The sequence below is a fragment of the Panthera pardus genome, unplaced genomic scaffold (assembly GCF_024362965.1).
Source record: "Panthera pardus isolate Hobbes unplaced genomic scaffold, ASM2436296v1 HiC_scaffold_20, whole genome shotgun sequence".
Classification (NCBI taxonomy): domain Eukaryota; kingdom Metazoa; phylum Chordata; class Mammalia; order Carnivora; family Felidae; genus Panthera; species Panthera pardus.
This window is the reverse complement of record NW_026526766.1, coordinates 86,625,292-86,645,677: the sequence shown is the minus strand read 5'-3', so window position 1 is coordinate 86,645,677 and position 20,386 is coordinate 86,625,292. Positions and strand designations below refer to the sequence as shown.

General features: G+C 51.2%; 1 protein-coding gene across 9 annotated transcripts in view; it reads right to left on the bottom strand.

Moving 5' to 3' along the window:
- Nucleotides 1–20,386, bottom strand: part of SPTAN1 (spectrin alpha, non-erythrocytic 1) — a 59,008-nt gene that overhangs the window by 8,660 nt on the left and 29,962 nt on the right. For 5 of the 9 annotated variants that reach the window (XM_053908373.1, XM_053908377.1, XM_053908379.1 and 2 more), the window contains 21 exons: nt 19,171–19,275; nt 18,730–18,753; nt 18,154–18,189; nt 16,127–16,174; nt 15,261–15,352; nt 14,835–14,979; nt 14,546–14,727; nt 12,538–12,637; nt 12,180–12,377; nt 11,935–12,081; nt 11,142–11,245; nt 10,894–11,056; nt 10,469–10,483; nt 8,512–8,643; nt 8,192–8,329; nt 7,073–7,177; nt 4,673–4,881; nt 3,860–3,980; nt 3,520–3,641; nt 3,024–3,156; nt 1,320–1,418 (listed from right to left, as the gene is read on the bottom strand). In XM_053908373.1, the coding sequence (XP_053764348.1) occupies nt 1,320–1,418; nt 3,024–3,156; nt 3,520–3,641; nt 3,860–3,980; nt 4,673–4,881; nt 7,073–7,177; nt 8,192–8,329; nt 8,512–8,643; nt 10,469–10,483; nt 10,894–11,056; nt 11,142–11,245; nt 11,935–12,081; nt 12,180–12,377; nt 12,538–12,637; nt 14,546–14,727; nt 14,835–14,979; nt 15,261–15,352; nt 16,127–16,174; nt 18,154–18,189; nt 18,730–18,753; nt 19,171–19,275 (2,418 nt within the window). The remainder of the gene's footprint in view (nt 1–1,319; nt 1,419–3,023; nt 3,157–3,519; nt 3,642–3,859; nt 3,981–4,672; nt 4,882–7,072; nt 7,178–8,191; nt 8,330–8,511; nt 8,644–10,468; nt 10,484–10,893; nt 11,057–11,141; nt 11,246–11,934; nt 12,082–12,179; nt 12,378–12,537; nt 12,638–14,545; nt 14,728–14,834; nt 14,980–15,260; nt 15,353–16,126; nt 16,175–18,153; nt 18,190–18,729; nt 18,754–19,170; nt 19,276–20,386) is intronic. The other 4 variants (XM_053908374.1, XM_053908378.1, XM_053908381.1 and 1 more) reach the window with 2 other exon arrangements.

Below are 20,386 nucleotides of genomic sequence, written 5' to 3'. Positions count from 1 at the left end.
CTGGAGCCTGGAGCCTGCTTCGGATTCTGCGTCTCCCTCTCTCTCTGCCCCTCCCCTGCCTGCACACACTCTCTCTCTTTCTCTCTTAAAAATTAATATTAAAAAACAAATAAAAAAACCCAACGGTTCAGAAAAAGCGGACACTGACAATTCTTGGGCCCCAAACACTCAGATTCAGTCTTGGATAAACTGCATTTGAAACCATACACAAGTCAGCATAAAACGTAGAGAGAAACTCAGGGAGGAAACAAAGACTGTTGCTGACAGCAAAGCACCGGGCTCCGCTGGAAGGCTGCAGAATATTCGCAGTCACGGCCCAGGCCACAAGAACAGAGAACACGCAGCAGGGCTGCGTGCGCGTGGAGATCGTCTGCAGGTCTCATCTCTGTCCATACGTGGTATGTTTCTGAAATCAGCTTTCCTGTTAGTTTATTGGCTCATAAGCGCAAGGGAGAAAAGCTCTGCAGTGAGCACGGACTCGAACATACTGCTACCTCCTACGGACCGGATCCCTAGTCTCAAACCCCAGGCTTGGAGCAAATCCTGTGACGAGAAATCTTATCTACTTGTTGCGTTTGCAACAGGAAGCTACAGCTGTTAAAAGGTACTTGTCTCGTGGTACCGAACATCTGTCACCGCACCTAAGTGATCGCGTCACTAAGTCGCGACCAATGGCAGCACCGCGCCTAGTCTGGAGCGCCAATACGCAAGTGACCTGACTTCACTGCTGGTGAGAAAGCCCAAGACCCCTCCCGTCTGCCCTCCCTCAAGGGCTGCCGGACCGAAATAAGCCTCGTGATTTTAACACATTTGTTTCTAAAACATCCTGGACGCAGCCAGGCTTCGCAGTGCGACGTACATCGACGGAACTGGACCTATCCTATCCAGGGGAGGCTGTACGTGTGGAAGAGTCAGGGAGGTGAGGCATGCAGACCTCGCTGGTGATCGATCCTTCTGGTGGCTTTATTTTTCTTGCATTTTCTAGTACTTCTGTAAAGAGCTCGTACCTCCCAAGAAAAACTAAGAGAGCCGCTACGTGGGAATGCCAATGTCGCAGAAAGACCATCAGGGATGCTTCTCTGCTTAACAAAGGCAGGGAATGTAAGTGTTGTAGAGTAACTTTACCAACTGGCTTCGGAAAGGGGGAGAACACCCGGCCAGTCATATAACCCTTCTCTTCTTTATGGAATATGGGAATGGAATTGCTACCAGTCTCTATGCAAAAACCTTTCTTGGGGGAATATTCCAGCAGATGGACTTTGTGCGGGCATGCACCCCTCGTGTGGAAAATGAACATTTTACAGGCAGGCCAGGCTCACCTTCTTAACGAGGTCTTGTCCGTTACTGCAGACGTCATTCACACGGTCCTTGTGCACAGTGAAGTCTGTCTCAAAAGCTTCATGTTTCTTTAGTAAGCCCTGGAATGGAAGCAGAAAGGCCAGCTGCTGAGGGCCTGGCATGTGCCAGTACCTGGCAGGGGGCACAGAGCACAGAGCTGTAAGCCACCTGACCTCACATGCGTCCCAGTCTAGCTGGAGGCTGAGAACACAGGGACCGATGTTAACAGGTAATCATAAAGGTGGTAAAACCACGATGTAGCAGGTAACTGGCAGTGCAGGCTGAGCTTGAGAAGGGACGTCAGGGAAGGCCTTACTGAAGGGGTTAACTCCTAATCAACCACTACAGCGTCCCTCTTCCCCTGACAAGACCACACAGAAAGCACTAAACCCAACACAAGCTTAAGACACACCCAACCAAATGGGGACTCTCAGGCTAAGGTTTCCCCTGGGTTCAGCTCCTAAACGACCTTCCAAGTCTCCCTCCCTCGGTACAAGTGAAGGGGCGGAAACAGGGCCTCTGCACGGGCCGGGACCGTGCAGAAGACAGACAAACCCTTTCCTCCGTCTAAACCACCTGAATAGGACACCCCCTCTGAGAACGTGGCTCGGGGGCTACCCAGACTCTTGGGAACGCAAACTCTGTCTCCACGGCTGGTGGCCCAGATCCGGGAACTTCCGACCAGAACGTGTGGCTCCTCCCAGCAAGAGGGGAGGCGTTTATCCAGCCCGTGGCCCTGGCCTGCTTGCCACCATGTGGCATGGATGGTGTCATGTGATGCCTGGGGCTAAGCCTCGAAGCTTCCACCTCTGCCACTTTGAATGCTGCCTATGGCAGCTGGGCAAGGCAGCTGGAGGGAGGCGAAAGGAAGGGAACAGAGATGTGCCAGCCGCCAGGGACACTGTCGTGGTTCCTTGGCCCACAGCCCCCGCCCCCGCCTTGGGGCTGTGTGAGGGGCCCCACTCAAAAGTGGTACAACCATGGATAACAAGCCGCTGCTGCCTGTATGACTGTGACACGGCCACAGCCGCCCGTGTGCTCAGGGTGTGGGCTCGCGTGTCCCCTGGAAACAAGGGCGTCCTAATCCCTGGCACCTATGAACGTGGAACTGAGGTCTCTGCAGATGCAGGTATAGCCAAGTTCACATGAGGTCACTGGGGCGGGACCTAATCTAGCAGGATTTGTGTCATTTAAGAGGGAAATTTGGGCACAGACACCGCCGGAGAGAAAGCCATGGGAAGACAGACACAGAAGGAAGAGCCACGTAAAACAAGCAGATTGCAATTATACTGCCACGAGCCAGCCAGGAATGCCAGGGAGAAGCTAGAAGAGGCAGGAATGAGCCTCCCCTAAAAGTTTCAGAGAATGAGGTTCTGATGCACCTTGATTTCAGCCTTCCAGCCTCCAGAACCACAGGCCCATAGATTCCTGCTGCTGTACGCCCCAAGCTGAGGGCCCCAGGGGACCAATGGGCACCAATAACCCGTGGAAACGGGGCCCCCTAACCGACCATGGGGCTCTGGTCACCAGGGCTGGTGGCCAAGGCAAGTTTGTCCAGAGGGGCAGGGTCTCTCGCATGAGGTGGGAGGACTGAAACCAACCAGCGAGACCGTGACTGCTGGCCGAGAGCTCTCCCGGCGTGAACACAGCCACTGAACAAACCAGCAGGCGCCAGCTTCTCTGACCTGGATCGCAGCAAGAGTGTCTCCGTAATCCTCACTGGCTACCAGGGTCATTTTCTCATTGATCCAGGCTTCTTCCTCCTCCACGTTGGCTACAAACTGCTGATACTCCAAGGACTCCTCCAGCCGCTGGCCTCTAATTACAGGAAACGGAAAACAATCAGCCATTGCCGCTAACTTCAATCCTGATAGCTAACATCTGCTTACAAATATTCACACGTGCGGGACATAAGTGGTTCCGTCAAGCCCTCTGCGTAATATGCAGCACAGATAGTGTTGTTCAAACGTGAAATTTGGGAACCACGTGCTGGGTTCAGATCCACATCATGGGACGAGCTGAGCACGGGCCTGTCGGAAGGGGCTCTGAATGAGCCAGCTGTGGTACTTGCACACCCAAGAAAAAGGTCCAGGCGGTGGCAGGAGGGCCCAGAAGCTCTGAGCCCGGCCTTGCACGCTGCACCCACATGCGGGACACGCGCGCCTTCCTCTGGCCGCTGACCTGGCTGCCGCCAGCTGCTTCAGCTCCTTCCAGTGCTCCACGAACTGGGCCAGACGCTGCTGAATCTCCTCCTTCCCAATGGTGTTGTCATCAGACAGCTTCTTCCCAGTGTCCAGGACACCCTGAAGGGCGAGAAGGATTAGATCAACAGCTATCATCTGCTTCTAGACGCATCCAGGAAAAACCTCAGCATCACATCCACAACTTTCTTCCAGGTTTGAAACGAGGGGTCATAAACACCGTAGGCCTCGGCGAAATGAATGAGAGCAAAAGATTTCTCTGCACGTCCCCAGGGCCCATGTAGTCCCCGCCACCGTCTTGGCCGGAAGAGGTCCCTCACCTGAATCGCAGGCTCGTGTGCAGCCAGTTCTGCCTCCAGCCGCTTGTGCTTCTTCCTCAGGTTCTGGACGCCTGTTAGGTCCCGGCCGTAGTCCTCGGAGCTCACCAGCAGCTTCTTCTCCCTGGACACAAACAGGCACTCTGCACCTCCCTGTCTTCAGCTGGACAGGTCGGTCGCGAGCCGTGAACCTACATACGCTACGATGTCCTCTGCCTACATTTATCCCTCTCTCCACAAAAATCCTTGCCAGTGTTCTGGGAGACGAAAGCCTCTATTTCCCAAACGAAGAGCGTCCACGTATGTATCTAGGAGCACCTACCCGCTGTCGCCCTGTCAATCCTACTTCACCAAGTGTGCACACATCACACGTAGAAGTACATAAAGATACGGATGGAATTTTTTAAGGAAGCGAGGAACAGGAGACAGGATTTTGTCCTTAAATGACGGTGTGTTTACATAAAGCTACAGCAACTTTGTGACAGGGTAGGAATGACAAACAAAATCCTTCCTTCAAGGACTGATCCTGCTGGGCGATCAGGCTGTCGTCTCCGGAGGGGCAGTGGCCAAGTTCCCCAGGGATCCCAGCGCAGCTGTGAGGTGCTGCCACCACCCAGAGGCCGTCGATGACCCTGTCACAGCACACCTGGGTGCCAGGAGAGGCCTGGCACGTTCTGCCCCACTTCCCCGGAGAGGGTGAGACCTCGTGGCCTGGCGCTCTGGACGCCCGCCCTGCCCGTAGCCCCCAGCGCCCGCCACCCGAGGCTCAGCGGGCGTCCCGGAGGACTCAGAATGGGAAGCCCCAGGGACACGTACTTGATCCAGGACTCCTCATCATCCATGTCCCGGAAGAACTGGTGCAGGCGATGGGATTCATTCAGCTTCGCTCGCCGGGAGGCCGCCATGCTCTTGATCTTCTGGAAACGACCGTTGATGGTGTCCCGCTTGTCCTTCACTTGGGACGTGTCGAAGGCGCTGCTGGTCATCAGGCTGTCTGCTTGGCTGTTCAGGTCCTTCAGGCGATCCTGGGGCAGGGGACACAGCAGGAGGGGTGAGAAACCTGGTTTCCTGTGACCATCTTCACAGGCTGTGCAGTACCGACGATGCCAAAGTGCAACACGTGGGGCCCTGGGGCTCTAAGGGATCAAAACTACTTTTTTAATGACACAAAGACATTTATGCGCCCCTTTCGCCGTGTGGACGTTTGCACCACGATACAACAGTGGCGGGTGGGGGTGGGCAGGGGGCGGTGCAGACGCCTCGGCTCAAGGCCGTACCAGCAGGAATCCCATCCTTCCTGGGCACGCGCTTTCCCTTAGGGGCATCCTTGTCAAAGCAGAAGTTGTTAGTGTCATTAAATATCCATCTTGGAGGACAGGCCACTTTTAACATCCTGTGTGACCAAATACTCCTGCCACGTACTCCGGCTCGAGGACCGTCCTGCAAAGGAGCACGTGTCGTGAGCCCAACTAGCTGCTATTTCACAGGCCATTTTCATGCAAAAGAATGATGACCAGCAAATCACGATCATCCAGATGTCGGTATCTGACAAATACTTGTCGAGAACAAAGCAAACACTGTCACTTTCCGGAAGACGGAGTTTGCTGTGACTGATAGACCCGAACTTTCATGTGAAAATGAGGATTCCAGTAGCTGCACGTTCACCTCCACAAGCTCGACAGCTGCTCGATCTGTGAAGATTTTCCCGTTGAGACTGGCTTTGCTGTTAGCAGACGGCACATGTGATATCACATAAAAAAACGTGCCAGCGTTTAGAAGTCCTGCGTAACTCAGAATGTTTTCCAAACGATTTTGTAACATCACACATGGGTAAAAAACAACAAAACCAAAAACCAAAAAAAAAAAACCTTTCTAAGTCCAAGATGGACCCATGGATTTTAATATTAAATGGTATGAAACACTGGTCGATAGAGTTTCAGAGTCCAGTTTGCAACTAACCTTTACACAACTAGCATGTACTGAGTTTGGTATTAGAGTATCTGTCATCACCTGGGTTAAAACACCATTCCCTTCCCCAACTCCCTTTGGGACGCCGTGTTTGCCCCGTATCTGACACACTCCCATAAACTGAATTCAGAATCAGCTACAAGAATCCAGCTGTACTCCATTAAGCCGGACATTAAAGAGATTTGCAAAAATAAGGCCAATGCCCCTCTTCTGTTTTTTTGGTTTTGAAAAATATAATTATCATCCATAAAGCATGTTACTCGTGTTAGGGGCACCTGGGTGGCTCAGTCGGTTAAGCATCTGACTTCGGCTCAGGTCATGATCTCACAGTCCGTGAGTTCGAGCCCCACGTCGGGCTCTGTGTTGACAGCTTGGAGCCTGGAGCCTGCTTCAGATTCTGTGTGTGTGTGTGTCTCTCTCTCTCTGACCCTCCCCTGTTCATGCTCTTTCTCTGTCTCAAAAATAAGTAAATATTAAAAAAAATTTTTTTTAAGAATGTTATTCGTATTAATTTTTCATGAGCTCATTATTACTTTAGGTAAATAAACTCGTTCTCAGTTTTATCCTTTTTCATTTTGAAATAATTACAGACACACAAAAAGCTGTAAAAGCAGTACAACTTCTCCACCTGATCTCAGCCAAAGGGCCGAGAAGTGATAAAGCAGTACAACTTCTGTCTGTCCCTCATCCAGCTTCTCCCCACGGTAGCAGCGACCACGGCGTGCTAGCAGAGCCGGGACGTGACCCTGGCATCGTCCACGGGCCTTCGTCAGAGTTCACCAACTTCATAAGCGTCCATGTGTGTCTCTGGGAGTGCAAGTACCTTCCATGTAATTGGACCCTACGTGCAGATTCACGTAACCCAAAGCAAAAGACATTGTTCTGTGAGCACAAAGGAACTTCTCTGTCCCTTCGTTTGCTGCACCCCACCCCTGTGCCTAACTCCTGGAGACTGCTGCTCTGTTCTCCATTTCTGATTTTGTCATTTTGAGGATGACAAAAAGCACTTGAGACTGTTTTGTTTTTTTTTTATGTAACTTTTAAAACGTGATTAATAACAACAAATATGGACAAAACCCACATAAACTTTGCAGGGCACCTTCAATCATAGTGCTGGGCATAAAACGGCCCTGAGGCCACACGCTTGAGATCGAGGCTTCAGCTGCCAGACATCACACTCCTTCCCCCAATGTGCCAGCTCCAGCACAGCTGTGTCCCCGATAGGGTGCCACCGCCCCCTCTAGTCACCTCATGGGCAGATATGTCAGCCTCCAGCAGCTGGTGCTTCTTCAGCAAGTTGTTCACAGAGGCCAGGTCTTTGCCGTAATCCTCAGATGCCAGAAGGGCCTCCACCTGGGGGTGAAACACAAAAGTGGGGGCTACCGTGTGGTGCCCAGCACTATATGATGCGTTGAGTGTTCCGGAAAACCCAGGACGCCCGGTTGTTCGGCCACGTCTCCGGACAGCTGCAAACGTGTCAATCACAGGTTAGTTACTGCTGTTACAGCGACTCTGCTTGTTCCGGCCCGTGCGGCCTGAGTCCTTCTCCCTCCCTGTCAATCAAATGCAGATTCGAGAGAGCCTAGAACTTGAAATACTACAGCTGTAGGGTCATGGAGCCTTCACCGAGGCACAGGGGCCAAGTGAACAGCAATCCCACCTCGAGGAGCCTCCCCCGAGGGAAGAACAGGCAGGAGGGACAAAGATTAATGTACAAAGGCGTTCAGTGCAGATGTCCCACCACAAAGCCGGGAACACCTGAGTGTCCAACAGCGTGGGAATGATAAAACCACGGCACAGCTGTGATGGACTCACGCAGTTATTCCAACGTTTAAGAAGACTCTGCAGTGACTCAGAATAGCACGCCCAACACGTACTGAGAAAGGACAACGTGAGCTCAACTATACGTAAAAATACAGCTACGCTAATGTTCACGGAAATACATACAGATGAGAGACAGATGTTACTAGTGGTCTCTAAAAATTTTGATTTCTTTACGCTTCCTCACTTCCCGAATTTTCTACCAACTCTGGCCTCCTGACCTAACTGCTACTTTGGTTTCTATCTGGGCACAGACTCATCAGGGCTGCCAGCCACACAGACCCCATCATCACTGTCTATCTGCCTTCCCTACAGAGAGGAGTGAGCTACAGCCCAGTTCCCACCATACACAAGCTCTTCCTGTCGCCTTCATTCTCTCTGCTAATAAATCCCCTAAAACACACACCTCTTATCTGATAACGAAGATTTCTGGGAAAAGGGGCACCAGGGGAGCCCTGCCCTTTCACGGTCTGGGGCTTACTGACTGGCCCGTCATCCCAAACGACCAGAAATCCTCCAATGGTGGGAAGGAAAACCTGCCATTACCTCGGACAGCCAGAAGTCAAAGTCCTTGATTCCGGTGTTGAAGTTCTGCTGCTTGTTGGCCTCTTTCAGTTTCTGGCTCTTTTCAGCTGACTTCTGCACCAGGAACTGCCACTGGTCTGCTAAGGCCGCCAGACGGGCCTGGGGAAGAGAAAGGAGCCACGGGAGATGCTGAGCCATGGAGAGCAGCACCCCCTCCTGAAGCCGAGCGACTGGCGGAGAGGGCGCCTTTCTCCCAACGTTCCCCAACGTGTGTGTAACGTGCACAACTCAGTTTACGCTCTCAGGACTGTGTTTCAAAGTCATCGTCACACCCACCGTACCTTGACAGCGTCCTCGCTGCCAGCACAGGCCCCGCGCTCGATGAGGGAGTTGCCCGTGTCGATGACACCGCGGATCCGGTCGGCGTTGGCGTGTAGCTCCGCCTCGAAGGCCTGGTGCTTCTGGTGCTTGCTCTGAAACACCAGAAAGACCGCCTTTCAGAACCAGGTCCTGCTCGGTCGCTTCTTTTTCAGGGATGAGGGGTTGTCAGCAAGAAGGGAAAGTGGTAGAGAGCTGAAAGAACTGGGGGCAAGTGACGTTTTTTAGTGACGGCAGACACCAAATTTTGGACGTATTTTAGGGCTCAGTGTTGGGAGTTTGGCAGGTCTGCACCAGGAGAAGAAATGAACCCGCTCAGGAGTAGGTGAATTGAGTCAGTTCTTAAACCAGCTGGACTGGCTATCTGGGAGCGAAGTCCTAGGATTATATACTTTTGAACATTCTGTATAAATCAGCAACAGGCAATTGCAACGTTTCATTTACTCGGACGTCAATTTCTCTCCACGGCTTTCTCCTTAGCATACAGAGCATCTAACAGATAACACACAACTGGCCCGCTCCTCCTGCAAGGCCGAGATCACTCTAGACGGTCAGGCTGACCCTCCACTGACAGAGAAGAATCCATAGCTGCTGCAGGCTGTGGCTTTGCTGCCTTCTCACGAGGTAGCTGACATTAATCAAAACTTGTGAATACAGTCAACATCCAAGCTTGACAGTAGCTAGCAATTTATTTTTGCTAGGAAAAGAGAGGGCCGGGAGAATGACGGGCTCCTGATGCTGGGGCTGGAAGGGATTATTAAGAATGCACAGAGAGGGGCGCCTGGGTGGCTCAGTTGGTTAAGCGTCTGACTCTAGATCTCGGCTCAGGTCACGATCTCGCGGTCTGTGAGACGGAGCCCTAGGTCAGGATTCTGTCTCTCTCCTCTCTCTGCCACTCCCCACCCTCTCAAAATAAATAAACAAACTTAAAAAAAACTCCACAGAGAAACAGAAGGTCTAGGAAACACCACAAGGAACAGTGCAAGGACACAGCTGTGGCACAATTCTGGGTGAGAAAGGGAGGGTCCAGGGGAAGGGATTATTTGGGGGAAAAAACTAAAACACAAAAAACAGCACGGTCGGGGAAGGATTCTGCATCAAATGTTTCATTTCAGGGGCAGGAACTGTCAAAGGGTGGAGCCGCTGGGCCGGCGCCACGCGGCGCTAATGTCGAGGTGGCTCCTTCACGGACTCCGGTGCCTGAGGCCCGGCTGAGACAGAGAAGGGTCCAATCCCTCCTGACCCCAGTCCAATGCCCCTCTTCTGTTTCTCGCTCCCATCACTCACTCCTCAAACCGCACCTATTCTGTTTCTTCATTGCTTCCATCTGTTTAGAGAGACGTCTGAGCTACATCTGGACTGAAAAATCCCCTTCACTAACCCCCTGAGTAATCACGTCCCCCTTCTTCCTTAACCTCTCACCCCTGGTGCCTGTTAGATTTGGAAGCAGATCATCTGCTTCTATGTGGCTCTTTAACTGTCCCTCTCCGGGGACCAGCACCTGTGGGTGGCAGCCTGGGTGCGTCAGAAAACACACTACGCTACAGACTCCATGCTCTCGGCCTCCAAGAACCGTGAGCACGAGTCTACACAGACAAAGCTGATTATTATTATTATTTTTTTAAAGAAGTGCCTCTGGAAAGACAGCGGTTAACTACTGCCCCCAAATCAAACATTGCACAGAATGTGCCTAAGTGACACATGGGGAGAGGGAAGGGGGCGCAGGGCTGCAGGCTCATTAGGACAGAGAAAGCCACATCCCACAGGGACACCTGATGGAGTGTGATGGATCATTAGAAATGAGAAGCATGGGTGAGGAGACACGAGTGACTGCGTGTGGCCACAACAAGGATCTACGCAGAAGGACACAAACACTGGAGCGCATTTAACTAAAACTCTTTTAAAAAATTAAAAACTTACCAGCAGCTTGGAAAGCTACAAAAATAGATTAAAACAACAAGAGTTCAGTATACTGAGGTGAACGCACATCTCAGCCCTTAAACAGCAGCCCATTTTGCTGTCACACTTCCCCTGGGAAAGCTCAGCCTTTGGGGCAAACAGAGGGGACCCAGCAGACTTTTCAGAGCTGACACGGGGCTTCAGAGCCTTCAGAGCTGACAGGCTTCCGCGGGGAAACATGAGGAAAGCCCTTTCTCACGTTTGAGAGTCTGGTGACCCTCTTCCACCGGTTCAGCTTCTTAGAATAATTTTCACCGGCTCCAACACAGACATAGAACTGGTTTTCTAGGCACAGCCTCCTCTTCAAGACGCCTTCTCTAACAAAACCTACCCCGCTCACTGACGCGGGCCATCGCAGAGGCGAGCGGCCGTTCGGACCTGCTCACCTGGATGTTGGTGGGGTCCTTGTATGACTCATCACTCGCGGTCTGTAATTTCTCGCTGATCCAAGCCTCGATCTCATCCACGTCCCGGCTGAACTGCTGGAGTGTCTGCGATTCTCCCAGCTTTGATCTCTTCTCAATCATCTGGGCTTTTAGGCGTCGCCACCTGACCAAGGGAAACCGAGCCCAAAGGTGAACCTCCCTCAGAATGGGACAGGCCGGGAGGCCGGTCAGCACCACGCGACACCCACCTGTCCAAAACCTCGTTGCGCCGACTGGAGATGTCGCCCTTGGCATAGTGGCCGGCGGCAATGAGCTGGTCAGCAAAGGACTGGAGGGCGGCGATCTTCTCTTCCTGGCGGCAAACAAAGGCGGGAGGTCAAGGTGGGTGGGACGGCCCAGCCTGGACCGCAGGTCTTGCAAAGAGAATGGTTACTCTTGGGTGACTGGGAACTCGCTGTGGCAGGATCAGAATACACTGACACTTTAGAAGGCGAGTAAAAGGCCAGAAGAAAGCTTGATTTCGACCATTACGAGAGTAGAGTTTAACTCAAGGAGACGCCAGGTCACACTGGGGACAGGAGCTACAACACCAGAGAATGTCACACACAGAATCAAACTGGTGGGAAAAAGGAGTCAGATTTCAACAAGATGAGTTATAAATCGAGGTTCCTGTCTTCCTGAGTTGTTTCTGTTCACGCATTCTCTTTCCTTACTACATGTTATAAATTTCCTCTCTGTGGCATCCCCATTAAAATCTCAGAAATACCAGAATTTATATACCTAAGTTTTAAAAACCATTTTTCCGTGTGTCCTTTTCCCTGGACTGTACGGGTATCTGTTGGAGGCGTAGAGAGGACGGTTCTTCCTTTGTATGTTCAATATCAAGTATTCCAATTTAAGGCAGGGGCCAAAACTGTGACTCACCCAAGTCAGTGACTAGTTTTTATTTTAGTCGTTATTACAGAAAGGAAAATAAGCCAACAAAGAGAGACGACCATCTGGAAAAATCTACATTTAGACCTGGAGGTACAAAGGCCTCACCTGCACGTTAATTGCTTTGTCGAAGTCCTCGTGTTTTTTGATCAGAGCCTCCACGCTGTCCAGTGAGTCTCCCTTGTCCTCAGTATTCAAGAAGGCCTCCCGGGCGGCCATCCAGTTCTCAGCTTGCTCGCAGTCCCGGTGAAACAGCTACAGAAGGGGAGGCAGGTGGGAAGATGGGGCCTCTGGCAGTGAAACCCCGGCCAGAAAGCCCGTGGCAAACAGGGCGTGATGGCCCTCACGCGTACCTGCAGTTCAAGGCACTGATCCAACATCATCCTGCGCTGAGCCCAGGCCTTCTCCAGACCTGCACGCTCCCGATCGAGAATATCCAGTTTCTCCTTGACCTCTGGGCTGGCATAGTGCCCATGAGCCAACAGCTGCTGCCCAAACTGCTCAAATGCCTGGAAAGTGCCAGCCCTGGCATCAATTTCCGTTCGGTGCTCCTGCCAAGAGGAGGGAAGGGGTTAGATAACCCGCTCTGGACGCCCACCGTCGTGTCAACCACCGACTCATGGCGAAGGGTGGTGCTGGCGGCAGAGGCAAGGTCTTCCCGGCCCCGCAGTGCTACCTCCTTTCTGCTGCTCGGCCGGCAGGTCCACCTACCTGGTGTCGCTCCAGCAAGGCTTCAGCTCCGGTGACATCCTTGGCGAGCTCGTCTGAGGACACCAACCCTCGTATTCCATTGATCCAAGACATGAGGTCCCTGGCAAGCAGACCCACAGAGAAATGGCTATTATATTACCTGGCAAGTAGGCTTTCTGCCCAGGAAAAAAGAGCCACGCCACTCTGGTCTCAGAACATTATTCAGGGTGAACTAGTTAACCCACTGAATAATTATTCAGGGCTAACTAGTTATCTACGAACTAGCCAATCTACTGAATGGCTAACTAGTTCATCTACATCTCTGGGCATATTTCAAATCCTCTTGTTCGTCTTACTGAGACATTAAGAAAAACTGAAAGACAAAAAAAAAAAAAAAAAAAAAAAAATCAAGCGTTCCTCAGAAGACAATGAACGAAGTTTGTAACTCACATCTTCTGTTTCTGCAGAGGAACAGGTTCTAACAGAGACAACAGCTATGGTTAAGTTTTCCAGATGAAATCACTCTTCTTTGAGCCCACAGCTGTCCCAGGCCTCTGCACATGCTGAACCCAGGTTCTTACTGATGTCCGCACACGAGGGTGCAAAAATCAATGTGTAAAGGCACAGGTCCTAGGCTTCCTTGGATAAAATACACCCACAAGAGGCAAATCCACAGAGATGGAAAGCAGACTCAAGGAGAGGGGAATGGGGAGTGATTCCTCATGGGGTTTGGGGTATTCGTCTGGGGTAGTGCAAACTGTCAAAACTACAGAGAGCTGGCAGTGGTATAATGCTGCAAACATACTCATTATCAATGAACTATATACGCTTTAGAATACGTAACCGTATGGGGGCATCTGGGTGGCTCAGGTCATGATCTCATGGGTAATGGGTTCAAGCCCTGCATTAGGCTCGCTGCTGTCAGCTCAGAGCCTTGAACCTGCTTTGGATTCTCTGTACCCCTGCTTTGGCTCTCTGCCCCGCCCCCACCAGTGCATGCTCTCTCTCTCCCTCCCTCTTTCAAAAATAAACTTAAAAAAAGTGTAACTCTATGTTATGTGACCTTAACCTCAAAAAAAGAAAAAAAACAAAAACAAAAAAACCCAACTCCTGCCAGAGAACTGCCTGCCCGCTCCTATCTGTACAGAGGAAATGCCTAGATAAAACACACATGTACACGCATGCAGGTATGTGTGCAAGACCCTCGTTAGCACAAAAGCATGCCACAAAAAAAACACCTGTCCTGAATGGGTGCCAGGGACCAAGTCATAGATCACCCAGCAGTGGAGCGCTACGTAGTCTTAAGACAGGTCCCAAGTCATGGGAGATTCTGCTAGACAAGTGGTCTGGACTTTTCAAAACCATCAGGGTCATCAAAGTGCAGAGGGATACTGTTCTAGGTTAAGGAGACCATTCTATCACTGCAACAGTAATTCTCAACTGGATCCCGGACCAAAAAATAAACCCTGGCTACTGAATACACATTTGAGACAACGTGGAGAAACTGGACGCGGACTGGATTCAATACTGCTGGACTGGACTGGGTTAGGCCGTGGGGTGGAGGACAGATGTGCGGTGAACAGGAAACCCTTGTCTGCAGGAGACACAGGTCCAGGCTCTTAAAGGTGAAGAAAGGGCCACGGATTCGCAACCGACTTTCAGGTGGGCCAGCAAGACGGAGTCATGTGTTTGGAGGTTAAGCCAAAGTCGTAAGAACTTCACTGGTGACTACAGATGAAGGATGTCATCCATGTTCACTGCTCCAAGCTATTTTTCTACAGCCTTGAAATTTCTCTAAATAAAACGACTGGAAGACACTAAGGTACATCTCTACTCTGAAAGATTCGTCTGAGGAAGAAACAGAAAAGGGTCTGGCGGGAAATGGGGGAGAGATGGCGTGCACGTGCACATCCGAGACCGGGAAGCGGACACTTATTTTTTGACTTGCTGTCATCTGCTAGTTTGAGGGCTGCACATCAGCCACGGAGCGCTTTCCCAACGAGCACACAAACGCTTCTCCGCTCCGTACCGGAAGTCACTGAGGAAGCGCTGTAGGTCATGGGAGTCGCCCAGCTTGGCCTTGCGCTGGTCCGCACGCTTTCCCAGGCTGCTCCACGCCTGGTCCAGCTCGGTGCACTTTTCCTGCAGGTCCTCGGCCGACTCGGGGTGGGACTGGATCAGGCGCTCGGCTGTCTCTCCCAGGGAGTTGACCTACAAGAACGAGGTGGCGGGATGGCAAGTGAGGGAGCCGTGCTCTGCCTGGCGGCAGCTGTGCTCCACCTGAGGTCAAGACATCAGAGGGCACTGCCACCTCTCACCTTGTCGCCAAGAGCCGCCAGATCTCTCTCGAAGCCCTCGTGCTTGCGCTGTAGGGCCTGGACGCTGGCCAGATCGTGGCCATAATTGTCTGTGTTGAGAGCCTGATTCTTCTCTTCAATCCACTCTTTGGTTTCGTCGGCATCTCTGAGGGGAGACACACAGGCAGTTAACGACCGCTGAGCACGGCTGCCCCGAGTACAGGACGAGACAGGAAACGGATTTAGCTGTGGTGCCTGGACACCAGTAGCTGCCATGAAAAACTCTAAAAGAGCAGAAGAACACACGGTCATTCGCTCACTATTTACCAAGCAGTCTACCCCATGACACGCGTCCCAGATGCCAGAGCCCAGATGTCGATCAGATCCAAGTCAGCCAGCTTAGGGACTGCCAAGGTCAACGCTCCCCCAGCCCTGCGCCACCCTTACCTGTGGAACCTCTGCACCTCGTGGGCGCTGCCCAACAGCTGGCTGCGCTCCTCGGCCAGCTGTTGCAGGGACCGCCACCGTTCGTTCAGCTCCTGCGGGAGGACACGGTCAGCTCAGCCATCCTCTCCGCCACGGGCCCAAGCCAGGCTCACATGGGGGGCAGACAACCAAAGCGCCGGGGCCTGGCTTGCGAGGAAAGGGTGGAGCCCAGATGGTCTCCCACTTCCGACCTTCCTGGCTAAGTAGGTTAGCAGACACTAGAGCGCAAGTCCAGAAAGGAAGGACCTCGCCAATGTCAGCCACGTGTGATGGCGAGAACGCTCCGTGAATATCTGACCTAGGATCACCCCTGAAGCTGCAGAGACACGCAGCCGGCTCATCTTCCCTCGCATCTCCCGGCCTGGTGCCTGCCACGGAGCGACTGCTTTGCGAGCACAGCCGTGTGCATAGATCCCAGAACCTACTTCCCCCGGGCACCGAGGGCAGCTGCACCCCAGGCCGCGGCAGCCCAAGAGGGGCAGGAGCGCGCAGGGCCCGGTGCTGGAGGAGACCAAACACCGTGGGGACCAGAATGAGGCCAAATGTCTCCTGTAAGAAGGCAAGAGAGACATTCCCCGCCTTTCAGACACTACACTTCGTGCAGCTCCCAGCCCCGCTACAACCGAAGGGAAGGCCGACTTTCCCGTTAAAACCTGGCGAGTTCTTGACCAGGAAAGCCGACCACGCCGCCCTGCTGTGTGAGGAGAGTGGACATTTGCCCAGGACACACTCGGCCCCAGGAGAGTAACAAGTGCTACAGATGTAGTCAGAAGAAGGAAGACAGTGAAGGAAAGCGGGAGCCGAGGGGGCTGGCCGTGGTCTCTTACCTTGATGGAATTAAAGGTGGCCACGGTGTGAACCATCAGGCGAGCAGACTATGGAGGGGAGGGAAGCAGAAGAGCAACACTAATCAAGTGTCCGCCAATTAAGAGACGATTTTGAGAAGTGCCATTAGGTCCCGATTATCAACCAAAATTATCTTTAAGGGACACTGTCAAAATTCTGAGCAGCCAGTGGAAACGCATAAAGCAAGACGTGATTAAGTTCACTTGCTGAGGAGTTAAGACAGTGAGTGGTGACAACCACCATTAAAACAGCGGGCTGGCGGTGGGGGTGGGGGTGGGGGGAGGGGGCGCCTGGCAGGCTCCATCAGTGGAGCTTGGAACTCAGGACTATGAGTTCGAACCCCATGTTGGGAGTAGAGATTACTTAAAAATAAAACCTTAAAAAGAAATAAAACAAAACAAAACACCAGCTGGCTGGACAGAAAAAAGAGCTCAAAGACTAAGTATTCGTGTCTTCTTCCTGTTCATGCTACAGAAGAGTCCAGAAAACACCCAATTTAACAAATGCTGGCAAATGACACTGAATAAATACACCAAGAACTTCATATCTCTTCTTGGCTACTGGGCTGCTCTTCTTTTTAACAGTGTCCCCTCTGAACAAAGGGCAACAGCCTTACCAGATTTAAACAGAACAAAACAGTGAATTAACTATCTTCTCATCAATAGAGAAATCAGATGCCCCTTGGAATCTCAGAGCCCACTTACTTTTGTCTGAAAGAAACCCCCCATTACAACGCCTGCAACCTTCAAGTATGTTGGGAAGAGGACAGGCCAGACTGGGATGCAGGTTAGTCAGGCTCCTTGGGTGTTCCTGGGACACACCCACATGACACTTCCAACCAGTGTGGGCGTGTACAGGGTTCAGAAGAAGCCTTTGTGTCTCCAATCATTTTCAGAAATGGAAGGATTTTCTGGTTAATTTTAAATTTTTGAAGTGGCGTTGACATTTATAAAGCCATCCGAAATACACTTCTGCAAAAAATACCTGTTACCAGGAAACTCTGCCAAGGGTTAGACAGGTAAGGGTGTTGCCCCGTCACATTACCACTGATCATATATTGTACAGAAGAACAATTAAGGTTGAGAAAAGGGGAGAAAGCTGAATCAAGGGGAAAAGGTATTCTCCCCGGAATATGGAGCCTCTTCAATGAGCAGAATGATCAGGGCCAGGGGGCCAGAAGCAAGAGACCCTAGTCAAGCACCCTCCCTGCATCTGTTGGGAATGATGTCTACTGTGGTTGGTATGTCTTTTTGTTCCTCCTTTTACATCTGTCTGCAGCACCTGGTATCTTCCAAGAAGCATTTCGTAGACTCCCAAGAAAAGCGGCTAGGCAGAGGTAATGTCCTTGTTCCTGTTCTGGCCTTGGGGACCGCAATCCTGTGGGTGGGGCCACACCTAACTACACGGGGTCACCTCTGCAAAGTTTATTCTGGCAGCAACATGGGTCATAAATGCCATTGTACTGAGCTTTTCCATGGAACACTTTGCTCCTCTAGGTTAAGGATCACATTAAAAAAAATTTTTTTAATGTTATTTTTGAGAGAGAGAGAGAGAGTGAGAGAGAGAGAGAGTGAGAGAGAGTGAGAGTGAGAGAGTGAGTGAGAGAGTGAGAGAGAGTGAGAGAGAGCGAGAGAATGCGTGTGAGCACGTGCACATGAGCCGGGAAGGGGCAGAGGGAGAGGGAGACAGAGTCTGAAGCAGGCCCCAGGCACTGCACTGTCAGCACAGAGCCTGATGTGGGGCTTGAAATCATGAGCCACAAGATCATGACCTGAGCCGAAGTTAAACACTTAACCAACTGAGACACCCAGGAGCCCCAAAGATCACATTTTAAGACCTGACAGAGCCAAAGAGTATAAGGAGAGGCTCAAAAAGAAACCACCCCAAACAAGTCCAGAAATGACCAAAGACTCCCTAAATACTCAGGAACAGACCCCCCGGAAAAACACAGAAAGTAGCTGTGTTCCTGAAAACCTTAGGAAATGATCATTTGCAAAGGGGTTCTCACCTTCCATGGGGAGGCTGTCTTTGAATCCGCTTCATCCTATTCAGTGGAGGAAGCAGAGTTAGACAGCCGCACAGGGCAGCAGGAAACGACACACCCCACCCTGTGCTGCCTGAGGCGGGGGGCCCCAGAGCGATTAGCCAGGGTGGGATTCCCTCTGGGATCCCTGACTTATTGCTGGCTCACAGCACTCCACAAGGCCGCTTAAGGGAAACGAAGTCAACAAAGAGGAGACGAAAATTCTAGTCGTTTATGGAGTGAACAGAAATGAAGAGAATGAGGAAATTTAATAAGAAATCCACCAACTTTTCTGTGTCCTGGTCATAGGATTCCCTTTGAAAAAGGCTAATAAACCAACCTGAACAACTGTCGTGGAAAAGTTTTAGAAAACTAAAGAGAAAAATCATTTTTATCTCTTGGAGAATGGAAACAGAAACCGATTTCTGCTATTCCCTCCCCACAGAGTTTTATAAACAAAAGGCATCTCTGAGGTTCAGGGACAGAAATCCTTAAGCGGCTCAGGATTATATTCTTCCCGGGACCTCATCCCCATCACGATCACGTTCCGCACAGACTCACCCTGGGCATCGCGCCATACACCTCCTACAAGGGGAGAAGGAAATAACTTTCACTGTCACGGTGCACACACACCTGTCAGACCCGGACGCGAGGAGAAAATGATAAAAAGACACACAAAGGCCACAGGAACTAAGAGTCTAGCAGACCAAGTGTCTGTATATAAAAACTTTTACTCTGGAAGGGGTGACTTTACTGTTAAGGGCTACATAAACTGTCAACAACCTTCACGACATTAAATGGGCACGTGGAGAAGACAGGAGCTATCTTCCCCACTATGTGAAGGGAAACAAATTGGTTTAGGATGGCAGAGGGGACCCAACCACACCCCGGCTCCACCTCTGTGCTGTGGGACATTACGGATCGAGGGTCGTGCTAGGAAGGGACCAGAAGCAAACCGCTTCCCGCCAGGAGCACGGCCTCCGCGCCAGCCCGGACACTTGCCTGTTGCTGTGCCGCCTGCACCTCCTCTGCCATCAGACCTTCCGACTCCAGGTCTTCAGCCACCTTGTTAATGTCCTTCAGCCGGGACTCATTGGCCTTCAGATCCTTTAAAGCCAAAACCACAATAACTAAGACTCCACGAGTAATTCAAAAGAGAAAGCGGGCAAAATATGTTCATAAGCTATGGTTCGAACCTACAAATTTCTGGTTAACGGGTATCCTATGAGCTAGTTTTTCTATTACTTGGGCAGTCACCCAAATCAGAAATCCTGACGGTCACGATCAAGGAAGCCAGAAAATAATAGGGCGTTGGGAACGGTTGCTCTCAAATTTGCTACATTAATTGTAGTTCATAAACCATTATTCTGTCTGAATGGAACTCTGCTTTTACTTTTTTTTTTTTTAAGTTTATTTATTTATTTTGAGAGACAGAGACAATGCCAGTGGGGGAGGGACGGAGGGAGAGAGAGAGAGACAGAATCCCAAGCGGGGTCCGTGCTGACGATCCCTTATGCAGGGCTCGAACCCATGAAATCATGAGATCGTGGCCTGAGCCGAAACAAACAGTCAGATACTTAACTGACTGAGCCACCCAGGAGTCCCCATCTTTTATCTTCCTTTGGAGGAGAAGAATGTGTTTTAGTTTTTTTTTTTTTTAGAAATTATTTATTTGGGAGACGACACGTGTGCATGCGTGCAAGCAGGCAACCGGCTGAGGGAGAGGGAGAAAGAGAATCCCAAGCAGTCTCCGCGCTGTCAGTGCAGAGCCTGACTCACGGCTCAATTTCATGAAGCCTGAGATCATGACCTGAGCTGAAAGCAACAGTCGGACACTTAGCCGACTGAGCCACCCAGGAGCCCCGAGGGGATGTGTTTTTAAAATGTGATGAGGGGCGCCTGGGTGGCTCAGTCAGTTGAGCATCTGACTTCAGCTCAGGTCACAATCTCCTGTCTATGGGTTTGAGCCCCACATCAGGCTCTGTGCTGACAGCTCAGGGCCCAGAGTCTGCTTCGGATTCTAGGTCATCCTCTCTCTCTGCCCCTCCCCTGCTCACGCTATGTCTCTCAAGAAAACTTAAAAATGTTAAAAAAAAAAAAAAAAAAAAAAGTTAAATATGATGAAATTCTGATGTCAGCTTCTGTGGGAGAAAAAGCCCCTCAACCCACATGATCTGGTTCTACAACTCTTACACTGAGGAGTGGACACACAAAATGC